This window comes from Drosophila busckii, chromosome 2R (genome assembly GCF_011750605.1).
Source record: "Drosophila busckii strain San Diego stock center, stock number 13000-0081.31 chromosome 2R, ASM1175060v1, whole genome shotgun sequence".
NCBI classification, from domain to species: Eukaryota; Metazoa; Arthropoda; class Insecta; order Diptera; family Drosophilidae; genus Drosophila; species Drosophila busckii.
In genome coordinates this window covers 4,811,147-4,828,997 of record NC_046605.1, presented here as the reverse complement: position 1 = coordinate 4,828,997, position 17,851 = coordinate 4,811,147, and the positions used below count along the sequence as shown (strand labels likewise).

Sequence of the window (17,851 nt, the reverse complement as noted above, 5' to 3'; positions counted from 1 at the left end):
AATTGTCAGCGGCGCGCGTCTGTGTGTGGTTAGTTATGAATTTGATAATTTAATTTCATTTAGTAGTAAGCACAACATGTGGGTGGGCCTGTGGCATGTGGCAGCGGCAAAAAGCGTGCGGCAAGAGCAAACAAACAAGCCGATTGAAAAACTACAAAAAACAACAACACTCCATAATTTAGACAAATCAATAAATTACTAATAGCCGCCGTTGAGCATTCCGACAATTTTCGGCTGAAGAAAGAAAACGAAAAAAAATGAATGTGCGCGGCAAGGTAAAAACAAAAAAGAAACATAATAACAAACTCAACAGCAACAGCCACAACAACAGCAACAACAACTGCGATAATAATAACAAAGAAGCTGCCTGGCCAGTTTGCTGTCCGTTGATAGCTTCAGTTACAGGCCGCAGCACAACATTTCCAATGTTCAAGTCGTGTTTTAAATTGGGTTTGGGTACTCCGCGCGAGGGTACGAGAGAGCGAGAGCGAGACTATAAAATGCTAAAGCAACAAAAATAATACCCTTTGCATTTTTATGGCTGCTGAGCAGGGGAGAGTAGCGAGTCGCATTCGCGTCTTGTTATGAACAGCGCTTGCTCTTTACTCTACCCCGCTCTACGCTCTGCGCTCCAGCCACTGTCCGCACGTACTAAACATCAAGCTGAAGCTCATACAGCAGCCGCTGAAACACACAATCAACACAGCAAGCGGGGTGGGCAGTGGAGTGCAGAGCAGCAGCAAAGTTCAAGATTTACGACCACATCGTCGTCGCCATCATCTTCTGCTCAGCGCGGTTGTTACAAGATCGATACGTGGCTCGCTGCCGCTAAATGAACGCCTCTGGGGAGTTGCCAGTTGCGCTTTTATTAGCCCAGCTAAACCGCAACAAACAAAACCGGAGAAAAAAAAAAAAATAATAAAAAATATATAAAACGACAAGCAAAGGAGTCCGCCACAGCCAACAAGTTCAAGTTGTCGTCGCGTTCCCTGTCCACGACTCCACCACACACACAAATTGAGTTTCGGTCTTATTTTGTTTTGATTACCCCTACACATTGAGCGATAATTTGATTTTATATATTCACATTCACATGGCATTGTGGGTGTTGGTGTCTGGTTGCCGTTGCCTTTTTTTTTTAGCTTCGTCGCCTGTGGCAGCAACGCGCTGAGCTCAATTAAATTAAGTGCCGGGCAACTTTGCAACTGCCACAGCGACGGCGACGCACTCGAGTAGCGATCATGCCACTTAAGAGCCAAGACCATGCTGTGTTTGCTTTTAGCTTCAAGTTGAAGGGGTGCTGCACATTCTTCAATGGTTTGTGTTTTTTTTTTTTTTTGTTCTTCTTTATTTATGCCATATCGATCACTCGTTGCCTGCAACTCAAAAACTGAAGTGGCAGCTCGAGTGCCCCTTAAAAGGCAAACAAAGGGGTAGCTAGACTCACTCGCAGGGTATTCAATAGTTCCACTTTGTCTATGGCTGTGTGCGCTACCCCAATCTGCTGATAATGCCTGAATTTATGACTATATATACATGCTAGCAGTGCCGTAATTTGTCGTTGTCATTTATACAAAGCCTATGCGGGTCTGCGTGTGAATCAGCTTGATATTTTTATATTGATTGAAGCATTTTTTTTTTCGAAAATTTAACAAAATGTACCTTTTTTACATTAAATGTATATTCAATATATATTGCTATCTCCACATGCCACATGGCTTGTATACATTGTTATACTTGTTAACAATTGCGCTAATTGTGCTAGTTGACAAACTATAAAAGCCAGCAGGCTTTAGTAAAAACTAATAATAGTCTAAAGCCCGTAGTACGTTATGTTGCATTTTATAGTTTGGTTGACTGCATTGCTGCTCACTTTTGATGTTTGTCTAAGCGATGTAAGTTGTGTAAAGTTATTAATTAATGCATTTATAATCAACAGGCTTCAATTTGCAGCGCAAATGGGACTACGAGCCGCTGAGCATTGAAGCTACTACTTCGGATGCCTCAAAATTAAGTCTCACTACAGAGGTTGAGCGCTTGTCGCGCAGTGAATTTGCGTTTACTGGCACCATAGAATTTAACTATGATATCGATGATACTACAACAGTAAGCTTTATTATTTGCCTGCAATTTTTGGTTCTATACTTTATTTTAAATTCAGATTGAAGCTGTTTCGTATCGCAGTAATACGGGCAATGAGGACGATTACAAGCTGCTGCCTTGGAAATTACAAAAGCAATCAGCCAAGGAATTTTTCAAGGGCTATTACGAGCAGTATATCTTTAAAAACCTTGGTCACTGCTCAAATCTGCCGCAGCTGGACAACATTGATCCATGGCCAAAGAACACCTACAAATTTGAGCATTGCGTAGTCACTGGCGAGGGCATGCCCGAATTAGTACCCGAAGGTTTCTATAAGGTTGTATTCTCTGTAGACGGTGAGGTTGATTGGGTCATAACGGCTGTAGCAAAAATTACGGCGAAAACAGATTTGTATGGTTGAATGTATTAAATGCATTTATTAATAACAAATATTCAATAAATATACATATAAGCGCATTGAAATTTTTTGTTTATTACTTTTGCAGATATGGAAATAATTTTGGTTTTAACTGGGATATATTAGAAGAAAAAATATAATTTTTATAGCAATGAATATTTTTCTAAAATGCTTACAATTTATTTATTTAATTAAAGGTTTTTATACTTTATCAAAAGGTTTTTGTTTTATTTAGTTGTTTCAACAATTTTAACAACAGCCCAATTTTTGATGCTCTGACTACTCTCAGTGCTCCCAATGTTTGTTCTAAGTGCTCCTACATTCGAAATTCGTGTCCACCGCTGATTTAAAAACTCCGTACTACGCTTTTTGTACAAAACTATTCCGCGGATTGGCACGGACTAAAGTTTAAATGAAACTCAAGCAGATACCCTAGTATACAAATTTGCATACCTGCAAACAAATTGTTCGATAGACTTGTTGCTAACAGCACATTTAATTAATTAAGTTATTAAGCTTAACAACATGACATGCAAGCAATGTGATAATTGTATCCAAAGATGATCTAAAACATTTCCGCTATTTGGCATATAAAAGGCACTTGTAGAGAATTCCCGCGAAGCTTTACATTAGTCCACTTTAGCAATGAAGTCGTTACTTGTTGCATGTGTCATTGTATTGCTGCTTTTAATCAACAATGTTAATTGCAAAGTAAGCTTTTGTTTTAACTACTTAAACTGCATTAATAATAACTGTATAATAGCGCATGTGGGACTACGCTCTCTTATCCGTTGACACCACCACATCAGATCCTAGTAAATTTAAAATGGATGCAGAAGTTGTGCGCATTAGTCGGACTGAATACGGATTTTCCTTAACTCTTAATTGGAATTATGATCTGGATGAAACTACATTTGTAAGTCGCTTTTTCGTATTTTTGGCTATTTCTAATAAGCAATTACGTTTAACAGGTCCAGGCTGCTGCTTATCGCAGTAATACAGGCAACGAAGAGGATTATACTTTAATGCCCTGGTCCGTACCTAAACAGACATATGAGGAATATACAAAATCTTTTTACGAAAGTATTGTCCATAAAAATTTGGCACACTGCTCGAATTTGCCAACACCGGATAAGGCGTATCCCATACCCAAAGGTACTGTCTACAAATTCGATCGATGTGTCGTAGATGGAGACGGCATGCCCGACTATGCACCCGACGGTTATTATAAGGTTGTATTTAACGCTACGGGTGAGGTGGAGTGGACAGTCACTATTATAGTAAAAATAACGAAAAAAACTGATCTATTTGGCTAAATTAAAATAAACCTTGTATACATATATATATTTTAAATATTGCATAATAAATAATCGGCTAAAAAGTATTTCGTTTGGTTCAACATACTTTTTAAAAGTTTGACAGCTAAGACTAATACACAATATAATCGTGCTCAATTTTGATTTTATATTTAAGTGTTGACAATTTTAACAATCTAGAAAATATAAATCTAATGCGCTTGTTTACAATGTTAATTGAATCCACTTGTAATTTTTAGCTATAATAAGCTCAGCTGCTTAGCTTAGCCGCGCAATAATTTTGAGTGGAATAATATCGCTAAATTTACGCGCAAATGCTTTGGAGCGGAATTATATTTCACAAGTGATTTTTGGAGTACTGTATTATATATATATTTGCATATATGTTAGATAGACATGCTTGCTTACATCACATTTAATTAAATCAATTAACTAGCTCCAACATGTCATGCATACAATGTTTAGATCAAAGATGATATACAATATCTACGCTTTTCGTATATAAAAGGCACTTGTAGAGAAGTCCACTAAAAAAGTCAAGTCCAGCAACGATGTCTATACTTGTTGCATGCGTCATTCTATTGTTGCTTCCCATCAACAATGTTATTTGCAAAGTATGTTTTTTTTGTAACAACTCAAGACTGCATTAATAATAACTGTATAATAGCGAATGTGGGACTACGCTCTCTTATCGATTGACACCACCACTTCAGATCCTACTAAATTTGAAATAGATGCAGAAGTTCAGCGCATTAGTCGGACTGAATACGGCTTTTCCTTAATTATGGATTATCATTATTTCCCGGATGACACTACATTTGTAAGTCTGTTTTTCGTATTGTTGGCTGTTTTTAATAATCAATGTTACTGTTAACAGATCGTGGCTGGTGGTTATCGCAGTAATACAGGAAACGAAGAAGATTATGTTGTAATGCCCTGGTCCTTACCTACACGGACATATGAGGAATATATAAAATCTTTTTACGAAAGTATTGTCCTTAAAAATTTGGAATACTGTTCGAATTTGCCAGCACCGGATAAGGCGTTTCCCGTACCCAAGGATAATGTCTACAAATTCGATCGATGTGTCCTAAATGGAGAGGGCATGCCCGAAATAGTGCCTGACGGTTATTATAAGGTTTTTATTAACGCTACGGGTGAGGTGGACTGGACAATCATAATTAGAATGAAGATATCAAGAAAAACAAATCTATATGGCTAAAGCAACAGAAACCTTTTACGTACACTTTTAAATGTTTCACAATAAATAAAATGGATACAAAGTATTTCTTTTGATTTTATTTACTTTTTTTTTATTGAATTTTGAGACTTCTAAAAAGTTGTACAGCTAAGGTGTATAATAATGACACACAATATAAAAATAGTAGCATTTGGACTTTGTTAATAGTTTGGCTAATCTGTTCTTTTCAACAATGTTTTTATATTTAAACGTTGACAATTATCTGATTAAAAATTTAAATCGAATGCGCTTGTTTACAATGTTAATTAAATGCACGTGTACGTTCGTTATAATTTTGGGCTATAATACGCTCAGCTGAGCGGTTTTATTTTGAGTCGATATAAAGGGCAAACATTGAGAAGTCAACTTAAGTTCACATTAGTTAACTTTAACAACGATGTCGAGGTTTATTGCTTGTCTGATTTTTTTGCTGCTTCCAATCGACAATGCTATTTGCAAAGTAAGTTTTCTTTAAAACTACTCAAACTGCATTAATAATAACTAAACTATAGCGAATGTGGGATTATACGTTATTATCCATTGACGCCATCTCAGCAGATCCTAGTAAATTAAAAATAGATGCGCAGGTTGAGCGCATAAGTCGCACTGAATTCGGCTTGTCCGTTATTCTTAATTTAAACTATGTTATGGATGAAACTACATTGGTAAGTCGCCTTAAAGTACTGCTGACTATTTTTAATAAACAATTCTTTTTAACAGATTAAGGCGGTTATCTATCGAAGTAATACAGGCAACGAAGAGGATTACATTTTAATGCCCTGGATTGTACCTGCTCAGACATACAAGGAATATTCAAAAACTATTTATAAAACTATTATCTATACAAATTTGGCACACTGCTCGAATTTGCCAACACCCGACAAGGCGTATCCCAATGAAAATGGTACTGTCTGGAAATTAGATCGATGTATCTTAACTGGAGAAGGTATGCCCGACTACGTACCTTCCGGTTATTTTAAGCTGATATTTAACATTACGGGTGAAGTGGCGTGGTCTGCCACACTGACTGCAAAAATATGGATGAAAACTGATATATTTGGCTAAAGCAGCAGAGTGTTTGCATATAAAGGTAAATGTATGTTGAATATCAAATAAAAGGCTAGTAATGAATTTTTTATTGCACAAACTTTTACTTTAGTTTTCTAAAAAAAAGGTAGAAAATCTTGTATAATTTGAGATTTTTTTAAATTTAATATGTACATTTTATGTTCTTTTCAACAATGTTTTTTTTTTAATTTTTAAATACTAACAAATATCTCTTAACAATATTAATGCATAATATGCATATGCATTTACATAGAGAGATGTTTTTAAATAACGAATGACAAATAAACAGCTAAAAATGCAGTTCTTTAACTTCAGGTATTTTAACACTATATTGGAGCGAATTGATGCTGCCATGAATTAAATCCCTAGTGGTACCGAAAATTTCCACGCGCAAATGCTTACAGCAAAATTCTATGGTAGCCCTGTAATTTGTATTAAATATATTTGCATATTTGTTAGATAGACTTGCTGCTTACATCACATTTAATTAATTAAATTAACTAGCTCTAATATGACATGCATACAATGTTTAGTGTTCATAAACAAAGATTATCTGCAATATTTCCGCTATTTGGTATATAAAAGGCACTTGTAGAGAAGTCCGCTAAAGTTTACATTGGTCGACATCAGCAATGATGTCGAAGCTTATTGCTTGTGTGTTTGTATTGCTGCTTCCAATCGACAATGCTATTTGCAAAGTAAGTATTTTTTTTTTAAACTACTCAAGCTGCATTAATAAAAATTGCATTACAGCGAATGTGGGAATACACCTTAATATCCGTTAATACCACCTCAGCAGATCCTAGTAAATTCAAAATGGATGCGGAGATTGTGCGCATTAGTCGCACTGAATTTGGCTTGTCCGTTAATGTTGTTTTAAACTTTGTTATAGATGAAACTACATTTGTAAGTCGCCCTAAAGTATTGTCAACTCTTTCTGAAAAGCAATTACTTTTATTATGTTATTACAACTCCAGGCTGTTGTTTATCGCAGTAATACAGGCAACGAAGAGGATTATGTTTTAATGCCCTGGTCCGTAGCTAAACAGACATATGAAGAATTCACAAAAGCTTATTACAAAAATTTTGTCTATAAAAATTTGGCACACTGCTCGAATTTGCCAACACCAGACAAGGCGTATCCCTTACCCTTGGGTACTGTCATGAAATTTGAGCGCTGTATCATACCGGGAGAGAGCTTGCCCGACTACGTACCCGACGGTTATTATAAGACTGTATTTACTGCTACGGGTGAGGTGGAGTTGTCTGCCGTACTTACTTTAAAAGTATCAAAAATAACCGATCTATTTGGCTAAAGCAGCAGAAAGCTTTAATTTAAATGTCAATTGTTAAATAACAAATAAACAGTTATAAATGCATTTCTTCTTGACTAAAAATAAATTATAAGTTTTTTATGAATTTAATTTTGGAGCTAGAAAACGTTTGCGATAACTAGAATACACAAAATTTATGCATATGCCTGTGTATACATTTGTAGACTTTGTTATACCCTTGAACTAATATTCAATGGTTAAGATGAACATTATGAAATATGCAAATTTTGCATGGTTTTTATAATTATACATATGTTGAAAATAAGCTAAATAGGGCGTATGCGAATGCTTTCGGCGGAATTATATTTCACTAGTGATTCTATGTATATTATATTTGAATATGTGCAAGCAAATTGTTATAACAACTTTGTTGCTAACATCACATCCAATTAATTAAATTAACTAAATTAAATTAAATTAGCAATAATGACAAGTACAACATATTTCGCGTTTGTAACCAAAAATGATCTACAATATTTCCGCTATTTGGTATATAAAGAGCAAATGTAGAGAAGTCCGCAGAACTTCAGCAATGATGTCGAAGCTTATTGCTTGTGTGATTGTATTGCTGCTGCCCATCGACAATGCTATTTGCAAAGTGAGTTTTCCTTAAAGCTACTTAAACAGCATTAATAATAACTGTTTAACAGCGAATGTGGGACTACACTCTATTGTCTATGGAAACCACCTCGTCAGATCCTAGTAAGTTGCGAATAGATTCTGCGATTGATCGCATAAATCGCACTGCATCCGGCATTTCCGCAACTATTCATTGGAACTATGATGTGGATGAAACTACATTTGTGAGTCGCTTTAATGCATTGTTGACTCTTCATTATAAAATACAATTATTTTGACAGGTTCATCTAATTGGTCATCGCAGTAACACAGGCAACGAAGACGATTATGTTTTATTGCCCTGGACTATACCTAATCAAACAATAGCGGAATTTTCGAACTCTTATTATAAACCTATTATCCATAAAAATATGGAACACTGCTCAACTTTGCCGGAGAAAGTGTACCCCATATCTAAGGGAACTGTCTGGAAATTTGAGCGCTGTGTCATTAAGGGAGAGAACCTACCACACTACTTACCCGACGGTATGTATAAGGCTTCATTTTACGGTATTGGTGAGGTAGATTTTTCTCTTACAGTTGTTATAAAAGTATTTAAAAAAATTGATCTCTTTGGCTAAAGCTTATGCATAAATGCTTTTACATATTGAATGACAAATAAATGACTAAAAATACATATATTTTTGATTGAAAAACTTTAACTATAGTTTTTTAAACAGTATTTTTGAGCTTAAACGTTTCCGTTAGGGTTTATAATAATGATGCACATATATGAAAATGGTATAATTTTGACTTTTTTCGGACTTTATTATACCGCTGAACTAATTTTTAGTAGTTCGGCTGATAATGATCAGCATAATGATGCGAACTCAATATCCCTTTGAACAATGTTCCTATTGACAATTAATAATCTTAATTGAATCCACTTGTATGTTCGTTTTAGATTGTTCTGCGGAATTATGTTTTACTTGATTTCTTGATTAAATTACATAAATGCAAACAAAATGTTACTGCTAAACTGAAATCTAATTAATTAAATTAACTAGCTCTAACATGTTATGCACACAATGTTTAGCGTTTGTAACCAAACATGATCTACAATATGTCCGCTATTTGGTATATAAAGAGCAAATGTAGAGAAGTCCGCAGAACTTCACATTAGTCAACTTCAGCAATGATGTCGAAACTTATTGCTTGTGTGATTGTATTGCTGCTGCCCATCGACAATGCTATTTGCAAAGTAAGTTAAAATATGATATGACAAGTCAAATAATTTATCATTTCGACTTTCTGTTGGGACTTTGTAATATCCAGAAATAATTTATAGTGATTCGGCTGATCTGTTCTCTTCAACAATGTTTGTTTATTTATGTGATATATCTAGCTTACAAAATTAAAATCTAATGCGCTTGTTTAAAATGTTAATTACATCCACGTGTTTGCACGTTTAAATATTTTGCTATAAAAAGCTCAGCTGACTAGCTTATGGATATTATTTCAAAATGATATTTATGGTGATTAAGTCAATGCTCCTATTAATTGCGCTGTTTGAAGACTGTACCTGCAAGGTAAAAACAACAAATGATATACGCAACAATATTTCAGTTTGTAATTTCACTTGCAGCGACAATGGGAGTATGAACCAATTTCAATTGTGGCACAAACTTCGGATCGTAGCAAACTAAATCTTGAGGCGGAAGTGGTGCGGGTTAAGCGTGGTGAATACGCCTTCACAGGCGTGCTCTATTGGAATTATGATGCAGATGAAACAACATTGGTAAAGTTATTAAGCATATTAAGCTGCCAGAATACAAAGAATTCTTTGCTGTCAACAGGTGGAATGTAACGCCTATCGCAGTAATACTGGCGAGGAAGCAGATTATAGGCGTCTGCCTCTTAACATACCTAAGCAGACTTTTAAGCAATATTTAGATGCCTTTTATACGACTACGGTCTTTCTGAATACAAGAAACTGTTCTGGATTACCACATCCCGATAATGTCTGGCCATGGGCTAAACAAACTTATAGATTTGAAAATTGTGGAGCTGCGGCCGATGGCATGCCAGATTTGATGCCCGAAGGATACTACAAGATTTTATTTCTTGTCACGGGTGAGGTAGTATGGAATTTGACAACTATTGTGAAAGTTAAAACAAAGATAGATTTGTTTGGTTAATGTAATTGTTTATACAAATAAAAAATATTATGCAGTTGTAAATATATTAAAAGAGTTTTTCCGAGGTTATTGTAAAAATATCGAAATACTGATTTATTTGCCTACAACAGCACTACAAATAAACGATTAAAAAATGATTTATTTTTGTTTTAAATTAACTTTTGAAGCTGGAAAACCTTTTCCATTTCGATAAATAAGGTTTATATATTAATGATACCCATATGAATATTTTATTACTGAGACTATTTTAAGAGTTTGTTATACCCTTGAACCTTTTAATGATTCTGTATACGAATTTTACGTTTATTTACACAAAGTTTTATATTTCTAATCTATATTTCTATATCTAACTTACATAATTTTAATCAATGCGCATGTTAACAATGTTAATTTTTCCACGTGTATGATCGTTACAACCTTTTGCTATAAAAAGCTCAGCTACTTAGCTTATTGCTATTATTTCAAAATGATATTTGAGGTGATTAAGTCGATGCTCCTATTGCATGTACTGATTCAAAACTGTATCTGCAAGGTATAAACAAAAAATGATATACACAACAAAATATTTTAATTGTTAGTGCCACTTGCAGCGACAATGGGAGTATGAACCAATTTCTGTAGTGAGTCAAACTGCGGATCCTAACAAAGTAAATGTTGAAGCGGAAGTTGTACGCATTAAACGTGGAGAATACGCTTTAACTGGCTTTCTCTTTTGGAATTACGATGTAGATGACACAACAATGGTAAGCTTAATATATATAGATTCTGAATATGGAATAAATGATTTGCTTTAACAGGTGGAATCTAAGGGCTATCGCAGTAACACTGGCAACGAAGAAGATTATACGCTTTTACCCTTGGGTATACCCAAGCAAACATATCAGGAATATTTAAAAAATTATTATGCAAAAATTCTCTATGCAAATACAAAAAATTGTGCAACTGTTCCAGAGCCGGATAATGTCTGGCCTTGGGCCAAAAGAACTTATACATTTGAGAATTGTACAGCAACTGGTGAAGGTTTGCCTGATATAACACCCGAAGGATACTACAAGGTGTTGTTTCTTTTCACAGGTGAAGTGCAGTGGAATTTTACAATTATTGTGAAAATTACAAGAAAAATAGACTTGTTTGGCTAGTGTAATTATTTATGCAAATGTTCGCCTAAAACAACAGAAATATATATATTATAAAAGTTGCATAAAAAATAAACGTTTTTCTTTTTGACTAAACATACTATTATTCAATTTTTTTTTTAATTAACTAATCTTTTAAAAGTTGTGTACACTATAGCACAGGCTTATATAATAATGATACACATAGGAATGAGACTATTTTGAGACTTTGTTATACCCTTGAACCTTTGAATGCTTCGGTATGCGAATTCTATGTTTATTTACACAATGTTTTTATATTCAGATAATTATCTAAATTACATAATTTCAATGCGCATGTTAACAATGTAATTTATTATTTCACGTGAATGTTCGTCAACATTTATTGCTATAAAAAGCTCAGCTGCTTAGCTTATTGATATTATTTCAAAATGATATTTGAGCTGATTAAGTCGTTGTTCGTATTACTTGTACTGTTTCAACACTGTATCTGCAAGGTATAAACAAAAAATGATATACACAGCAATATTTTAATTTTTCATGTTAATTGCAGCCACAATGGGAGTATGAGCCAATTTCTATAGTGTCACAAACTTCGGATCCTAACAAACTAAATCTTGAATCGGAAGTTGTACGCATAAATCGTGGAGAATATGCTTTCAGTGGCGAACTCTTTTGGAATTTCGATGCAGATGAAACTACAATGGTAATAATTAAATTTAGATGCTGATAAGTTGATTAAATTATTTGTTTTAACAGGTGGAATCCATGGGCTATCGCAGCAACACTGGCAACGAAGAAGATTATAAGCTGCTGCCCATGGGCATACCCAAGCAAACATATCAGGAATATTTGGAAAATTTCTATGAGAAAATGCTCTATTTGAATGTAAAAAACTGTTCAAAATTGCCAGAGCCAGAGAATGCCTGGCCTTGGGCTAGAGGAACTTATACATTTAAGAATTGTGTAGCAACTGGTGATGGTTTGCCTGATGTAACACCCGAAGGATACTACAAGGTGGTGTTTATGGTGACGGGTGAAGTGGAGTGGAACATGACAAGTATTGTAAAGGTTACAACAAAAGTTAACTTGTATGGTTAGCGTAATACTTTGTACAGATGTTGTTAAATAAAAACAAGTGTTCAGTTGTTAATTATAAATGTTGTTATAGTTTTTATCAGCAACAATTATTTAATTTAATAACAAGCTAAATGTTCTGTTTATGCATGTAAAGCAACAATGTGTAATACTTGTTAGCAATGTTAATTTTGATCAAGTTAAGCAGCAATTTACTGTTAGAATGGTTATAAAAAGCTAACCCGGACGCTTGAAGGTAACCGGTAAAGCCGCAGCTTTCAAAGATGTCGTTGTTTATTGTTTGGTTAACTCTGCTGTTCATATTATTTGATGCTGCTAAAGGTGAAGTAAGTATTATCAAACATTTTCAATTGAAATTATAAACGTTTTTTGCAGCGTCGCTGGGACTATGAGCCTTTGGAATTTGAAGGCATTAGCTCTGATCATTCGAAATTAGGTATCGACTTGGGAATTAAACGCATAAAACGTGGTGAATTTGCAATGGATGGTGTTATCGACGTCAAATATGATGTGGATGATACAACTATGGTAAGCATTACTATTAAAATAATACGCCTATTGCTATAAAATGTTTGCCTCTCCAGATAGAGGCAATTGCCTGGCGTAGCAATACTGGTGATGAGGACGACTACAAACTAATGCCTTGGTGTATAGAAAAGCAGACTTTTGGAAAGTTTATCGAAAACTATTATGAAAGTATGGTACTAAAGAACATTGGACATTGCACGAATTTCCCAGCGGTAGATAATGTGCATCCCTTTCCCAAGAATGCCTATAAGTTGGATATGTGTGAGTTTACTGGGGAAGGTTTGCCTGAAATAGCACCCGAAGGTTATTATAAAATAATTTTCTCCGCTACTGGCGAGGTGGATTGGTCCTTTATGGTTAAGACCAAAGTCGTGCCCAAAACTGATTTATACGGTTAAATTTTAGTCATAGCTTAAAATAGAAATCTGTAGGTTCTCCGGGTTTTCCTTTTTTTTTTTTCAAAAACACCTTTGTGCTCTTCCATAGCCGAATAAAAAATGTGCTACTGCTTGCAAAAAATTCAACGATCTTTAATTAAATAAAAGGGTTAATTAATTATTCTAATAGATGTTTTATAGCTGGCTCAATAGCGAATATTGAACAGTTGTTAATTGCTAATATTCTAGTCTAGTTGTTATCAGTAACAATTAATTATATAATAACAAGCTGAAGCTTCAAAGCTTTTACGCGTGGCAAGCAAAAATGTACAAACTTGTTAACAATGTTAATTTCAATCAAGTTAAGAGCATATAGTCTGCTTATAAAAAGCTTACGCTCGCGCTTAGAAGTTACAGCAGTCAAAGCAATCGAATATGTCGTTTTTTATTACTGTGTTGGCTCTAACGCTAATATTATTTGATGCCGCTAGCAGTCAGGTAAGTAGAATCAAACAATTTTAACAGTAGTTATAAAGCTGTTTGCAGCGTCGCTGGGACTATGAGCCTTTGACATTTGAAGGCACTAGCTCGGATCCTTCCAAATTAAATATCGACATGGCAGTTGAACGCGTAAAACGTGAATTCGCAATGACTGGGGTAATCGATTGTAAATACGATATGGATAAAACAACTATGGTAAGTATTAGTTTCAAAATAATACTTTAGGTGCTACAAATTGCCTTTACAGGTGGAGGCGGTTGGCTATCGTAGTAATACTGGGGACGAGGCTGATTACAAGCTGCTGCCTTGGGCAGTACCAAAACAAACTTTTCCAGAGTTTCTCGGAAAGTATTACGAACATATGGCACTCGCAAACGTAGGGCACTGCTCGAATTTGCCTGCGGTAGAAAATATGACTCCCTGGCCACAGAATGCCTATAAGTTCGACAAGTGTATCTATACTGGCGACGGCTTGCCTGACATTGCACCCGAAGGTTTTTATAAGGTTATTTTCACATTTACTGGCGAGGTGGATTGGACCTTTACGGTTATAAGCAAAATTACGTCCAGAAAGGATTTATACGGTTAAAGTCTTTGACTTTCAATCAATTTTATGCTTTAATCATAGCTCAAAATAAAAATTAGTAGTTTCTGGTGGTTTTCTTTTTTTTAAAGATTACTTGCTGGTGTTCCCTTAACAAATGCAAAATTTCTGCCCAAGTTTTCTATCAATTTAAAAACTACTCTATAATAAGTCGTGAAAGAGGGGAAACATTTGAAAGTCTCTATTAACCATAATTTAAATGTATTAAAAGCTGTTATAAGCATAATATAGAATATGCGATATCTGTTTACAACAATGTACTTGTTAACAATGTTAATTTTAATCAAATTAAGCACTCATATATATAAAGCTTACATGAGAGCTTAGAACTTACAACAGTCAAAGCATGCGAAGATGTCGTTGCTTATTGCTGGGTTAGCTCTGTTGTTAATACTATTTGATGCTGCTAGCAGTGCGGTAAGTTATATCAAAGTTGGTTAACTGAATTTATAAAAGTTATTTGCAGCGTCTTTGGGATCTTGACATTTGAAGGCAATAGCTCGGATACCTCGAAATTAAACATCGAACGCATAAAACGTGGTGAATACGGTTTGAATGGTTTCATCGATTGTGAATATGAAATTATGCATGAAAGAACTATGGAAAGTATTACTTTAAAAGGAATACCTTAAGTTATAAAAGTGATTGAATGCAGAGGTAGAGGCAAGCTACTGGTGATGAAGACGATTATATGCTGATGCTCTGGGCTATACCAAAGCAAACTTTAAGACATTTGTCTATACGTATTATGAAAACGTCGCTCTCAAAAACGTAGGACAGTGCTCTACTTTTCCAGCAATGAAAAAAGTGAATCCGTGGTCCAAGGGTGTCTATAAGTTCGAGCAGTGCGCCTATTTTGATGATGGCTTGCCTGAGGTTTTTATAAAGTTAGTTTCAATTTTACTGGCGATGTGCATTGGTTATTTACGGTTGTTGCCAAAATCATGCGCAAAAATGATTTATGGGGTTAAAGTTTCTATTCTATATAAAATAAATATTGTGCAGTTGTGCATCGTATTTTATCAGCAGCAATTATTTAATTTAACAACAAGCTGAAATTAATATTTCTGCAGCTGTAAAGCAAAATTGTACATTGTACAATGTTAATTTCAATCAAGTTAAGAATGCATATATTATATACAAAATTAGGCTATTTATAAAGAGCTGACATGAGCGCTTAGCATTTAGACAAGCTACAGCATTTGAAGATGTCGTTATTAATTTTAGCACTGACGCTCTTCATTTTGGATGCTGCAAGCAGCGCTGTAAGTTTTTAGCAAACAAATTTAGTGAGCTGAATTTACGAAAGTTAATTGCAGCGTCTTTGGGAATTTGAGCCGCTGTCATTTGAAGGCACTAGCTCGGATCCAGCCAAATTAAACATCGACTTGGCAATTGAGCGCATAAAACGTGGTGAATTTGCTATGAATGGCATTATCGATTGTAAATACGATATGGATGAAACAACTATGGTGAGTATTAGATTAAAATCAATTAATTAAATTACTAAATTGCCTTAACAGGTTGAGGGCATCTTCTTGCGTAGCAATACTGGTGATGAGGACGATTACAAACTAATGCCTTGGTCTATACCCAAGCAAAGTTTCAAGGCATTTGTTGCTTCGTATTATGAAAATGTCGCGCTCAAGAACGTAGGCTACTGCTCCAATTTGCCAGCGCTAGAAAATGCTGATCCCTGGCCTAGGGATGTGTACAAGTTCGAAAATTGTGTTTATACTGGCGATGGTTTGCCTGAAGTAGCACCCGAGGGTTTTTATAAGGTTACTTTTATATTTACGGGTGAGGTGGAATGGACTTTTACGGCTAAAAGCAAAGTTACGCTCAAAATGGATTTATATGGTTAAAATACAAAATATTCAAAGCTAGTACTATAATCAGTTGTGATTTAAGCGCTCATTATAAAGGCATCTAATGCATTCCGGGAATGCACAAATTGAGCCACTTAAAAGGGTTAAGCATAATTTCAGCTACAGCGTAAATGGTAACAATTGTGGGCGTGGCACTAACTGCATGCGGTGCAAGCAGCTGGTTGCAACAGACGCAGGGTGCCATAAAATGTGGCAGCCAGGTAGAAATTAGTGTGCAGCAGCAGCAGCAGCAGCTGTTGTTGTTGTTGTTGTTGTAGCAACACGAGCAAAACCTCAACGTTAGTTGGAGTGTGAAATTTTCAAAGCATGCTGCTGCATGCCAACAGCAACAACAGCAGCAGCAGCAGCAACAAAAAGAGTGTTAACTGTCAGTTGCTGGCGGGGCAAAGCGACTGTTGCTAACGGTAAGCAAAAAGAAAATGCCTGCTGAAAGTGTCGCCTGAGCAGCAGCAGCAACTGCAATTCGAGTTGCATTTCAAGTGAAAACTTGCTGCTAATTTATTGCAAATTGTTAAAGCGACGACAACAACATAGCAAACAGCAACAGCAACACTGACGCTACTACGTTAATATTGTTGCTGTTGTGTACTGTCAGTTGCTGACAAGCCACATTGGCTGTTGCCACCAAAAAAAAAAAGTGTATATATATAAAATATATATGCGCTGCTGTTGGTATTTTAAAATTTAAGCAAAGTTTGAGCTCGCCTAATGGCCTAATGACATCAGCGCTGGCAAATTTACATGCTGACAATATCGAAATTGTTATCTGGCATAAAAATAATTACAGCAGACAAAATAGCTGCAGAGCTACAAAAAAAAGCAGCAGCAACGCATGTTGGCTGTGTTTTTCCAACGGAAATTCAGCGCGCTGCGCTAATTAACCAAAAACGCAGCCAATTAGTTTGGCCAACACTGCAGCGCCAAAGGGGCGTATGTGTGTTGCCTGCCAATGTGTTGGCATGTGTCAAAAAAAAACAGAAACTGGTTGTAGTCATTAAAGTCTAGAATTTGTGATTCGCGATTTACATGCGCAGATAGCGGCGCAAGCCTAAAGAGATAATAATTGGCAACAATGTTTGATTGATACAATGCATATATCTTACGCTTATGCTTATCGGCCAGCAATAAACATACGCGTTGGCTAATAAACAAGTGGCCAAGTGCACAGAATGCAAAGCTTGTTAAAGTGCATGTAATGCATTAAGTTGAGAACAACAAACAAACAAACAAACACAAATTACAAACAGTCGACGAGTCGTCAGTTGTTGCCGTTTTGGCTTGTCCAAACGCTCGACAGGCTGCAATGAAAAGGCAATTAAAGCGCAGCAGGCACAGACAGACTCAAACCCCAGAGACAGAGCCCAAGCTAGAGACATAGACTAGTTGCCGCAATCAATTGCATGCTTCAATGGAGGGAGAGAGCGAGTAACAGATAGACATTGGCTGATATAAACGCAACGTACGTAGTTCGACGTCGTTGTCCATGCTGGACAAACAGACAGACAGACGCCTAGATGGACTCAAC

The 17,851-nt window shown here is 35.6% G+C and overlaps 12 protein-coding genes across 12 annotated transcripts; all 12 read left to right on the top strand.

Annotated features, from left to right (window-relative positions):
• The first annotated feature begins 1,812 nt into the window (after positions 1-1,812).
• On the top strand, positions 1,813-2,552 carry LOC108595932 (CG18538). The gene is made up of 3 exons (XM_017981219.1): positions 1,813-1,895; positions 1,954-2,106; positions 2,162-2,552. Exons 1-3 carry the CDS (start codon positions 1,833-1,835, stop codon positions 2,501-2,503), a joined length of 558 nt encoding a protein of 185 aa, XP_017836708.1. The 5' UTR covers positions 1,813-1,832; the 3' UTR covers positions 2,504-2,552.
• A 583-nt stretch (positions 2,553-3,135) lies between these two features.
• LOC108595930 (CG34028) lies at positions 3,136-3,869 on the top strand. The gene is made up of 3 exons (XM_017981217.1): positions 3,136-3,211; positions 3,264-3,416; positions 3,472-3,869. The coding sequence occupies exons 1-3, from the start codon at positions 3,146-3,148 to the stop codon at positions 3,814-3,816; spliced, it is 564 nt and encodes a 187-aa protein (XP_017836706.1). The 5' UTR covers positions 3,136-3,145; the 3' UTR covers positions 3,817-3,869.
• A 389-nt stretch (positions 3,870-4,258) lies between these two features.
• On the top strand, positions 4,259-5,038 carry LOC108594909. Its single transcript, XM_017980046.1, has 3 exons — positions 4,259-4,430; positions 4,484-4,636; positions 4,694-5,038. The coding sequence occupies exons 1-3, from the start codon at positions 4,368-4,370 to the stop codon at positions 5,036-5,038; spliced, it is 561 nt and encodes a 186-aa protein (XP_017835535.1). The 5' UTR covers positions 4,259-4,367.
• A 419-nt stretch (positions 5,039-5,457) lies between these two features.
• Positions 5,458-6,169, top strand: LOC108595936. Its single transcript, XM_017981223.1, has 3 exons — positions 5,458-5,516; positions 5,569-5,721; positions 5,777-6,169. The coding sequence occupies exons 2-3, from the start codon at positions 5,572-5,574 to the stop codon at positions 6,119-6,121; spliced, it is 495 nt and encodes a 164-aa protein (XP_017836712.1). The 5' UTR covers positions 5,458-5,516; positions 5,569-5,571; the 3' UTR covers positions 6,122-6,169.
• A 549-nt stretch (positions 6,170-6,718) lies between these two features.
• On the top strand, positions 6,719-7,443 carry LOC108595933. Its single transcript, XM_017981220.1, has 3 exons — positions 6,719-6,822; positions 6,878-7,030; positions 7,102-7,443. The coding sequence occupies exons 1-3, from the start codon at positions 6,757-6,759 to the stop codon at positions 7,438-7,440; spliced, it is 558 nt and encodes a 185-aa protein (XP_017836709.1). The 5' UTR covers positions 6,719-6,756; the 3' UTR covers positions 7,441-7,443.
• Positions 7,444-7,993: 550 nt separating this feature from the next.
• On the top strand, positions 7,994-8,657 carry LOC108594910. The gene is made up of 3 exons (XM_017980047.1): positions 7,994-8,056; positions 8,109-8,261; positions 8,319-8,657. The coding sequence occupies exons 1-3, from the start codon at positions 7,994-7,996 to the stop codon at positions 8,655-8,657; spliced, it is 555 nt and encodes a 184-aa protein (XP_017835536.1).
• An 882-nt stretch (positions 8,658-9,539) lies between these two features.
• LOC108594911 lies at positions 9,540-10,243 on the top strand. The gene is made up of 3 exons (XM_017980048.1): positions 9,540-9,605; positions 9,662-9,814; positions 9,873-10,243. The coding sequence occupies exons 1-3, from the start codon at positions 9,540-9,542 to the stop codon at positions 10,212-10,214; spliced, it is 561 nt and encodes a 186-aa protein (XP_017835537.1). The 3' UTR covers positions 10,215-10,243.
• Positions 10,244-10,680: 437 nt separating this feature from the next.
• LOC108594912 lies at positions 10,681-11,101 on the top strand (the record flags this gene model as incomplete). The annotated part of the gene is made up of 3 exons (XM_017980050.1): positions 10,681-10,746; positions 10,805-10,957; positions 11,012-11,101. Coding segments are annotated over exons 1-3 (309 nt in total), but the record flags the coding sequence as incomplete, so codon positions are not given.
• A 659-nt stretch (positions 11,102-11,760) lies between these two features.
• On the top strand, positions 11,761-12,469 carry LOC108594913. Its single transcript, XM_017980051.1, has 3 exons — positions 11,761-11,826; positions 11,883-12,035; positions 12,089-12,469. Exons 1-3 carry the CDS (start codon positions 11,761-11,763, stop codon positions 12,428-12,430), a joined length of 561 nt encoding a protein of 186 aa, XP_017835540.1. The 3' UTR covers positions 12,431-12,469.
• Positions 12,470-12,629: 160 nt separating this feature from the next.
• LOC108595931 lies at positions 12,630-13,522 on the top strand. Its single transcript, XM_017981218.1, has 3 exons — positions 12,630-12,753; positions 12,803-12,955; positions 13,012-13,522. The coding sequence occupies exons 1-3, from the start codon at positions 12,691-12,693 to the stop codon at positions 13,351-13,353; spliced, it is 558 nt and encodes a 185-aa protein (XP_017836707.1). The 5' UTR covers positions 12,630-12,690; the 3' UTR covers positions 13,354-13,522.
• Positions 13,523-13,757: 235 nt separating this feature from the next.
• LOC108595934 (CG18538) lies at positions 13,758-14,506 on the top strand. The gene is made up of 3 exons (XM_017981221.2): positions 13,758-13,830; positions 13,879-14,028; positions 14,081-14,506. The coding sequence occupies exons 1-3, from the start codon at positions 13,768-13,770 to the stop codon at positions 14,420-14,422; spliced, it is 555 nt and encodes a 184-aa protein (XP_017836710.1). The 5' UTR covers positions 13,758-13,767; the 3' UTR covers positions 14,423-14,506.
• A 1,136-nt stretch (positions 14,507-15,642) lies between these two features.
• On the top strand, positions 15,643-17,567 carry LOC108595935. Its single transcript, XM_017981222.2, has 3 exons — positions 15,643-15,702; positions 15,757-15,909; positions 15,961-17,567. The coding sequence occupies exons 1-3, from the start codon at positions 15,646-15,648 to the stop codon at positions 16,300-16,302; spliced, it is 552 nt and encodes a 183-aa protein (XP_017836711.1). The 5' UTR covers positions 15,643-15,645; the 3' UTR covers positions 16,303-17,567.
• Positions 17,568-17,851: the final 284 nt, after the last annotated feature.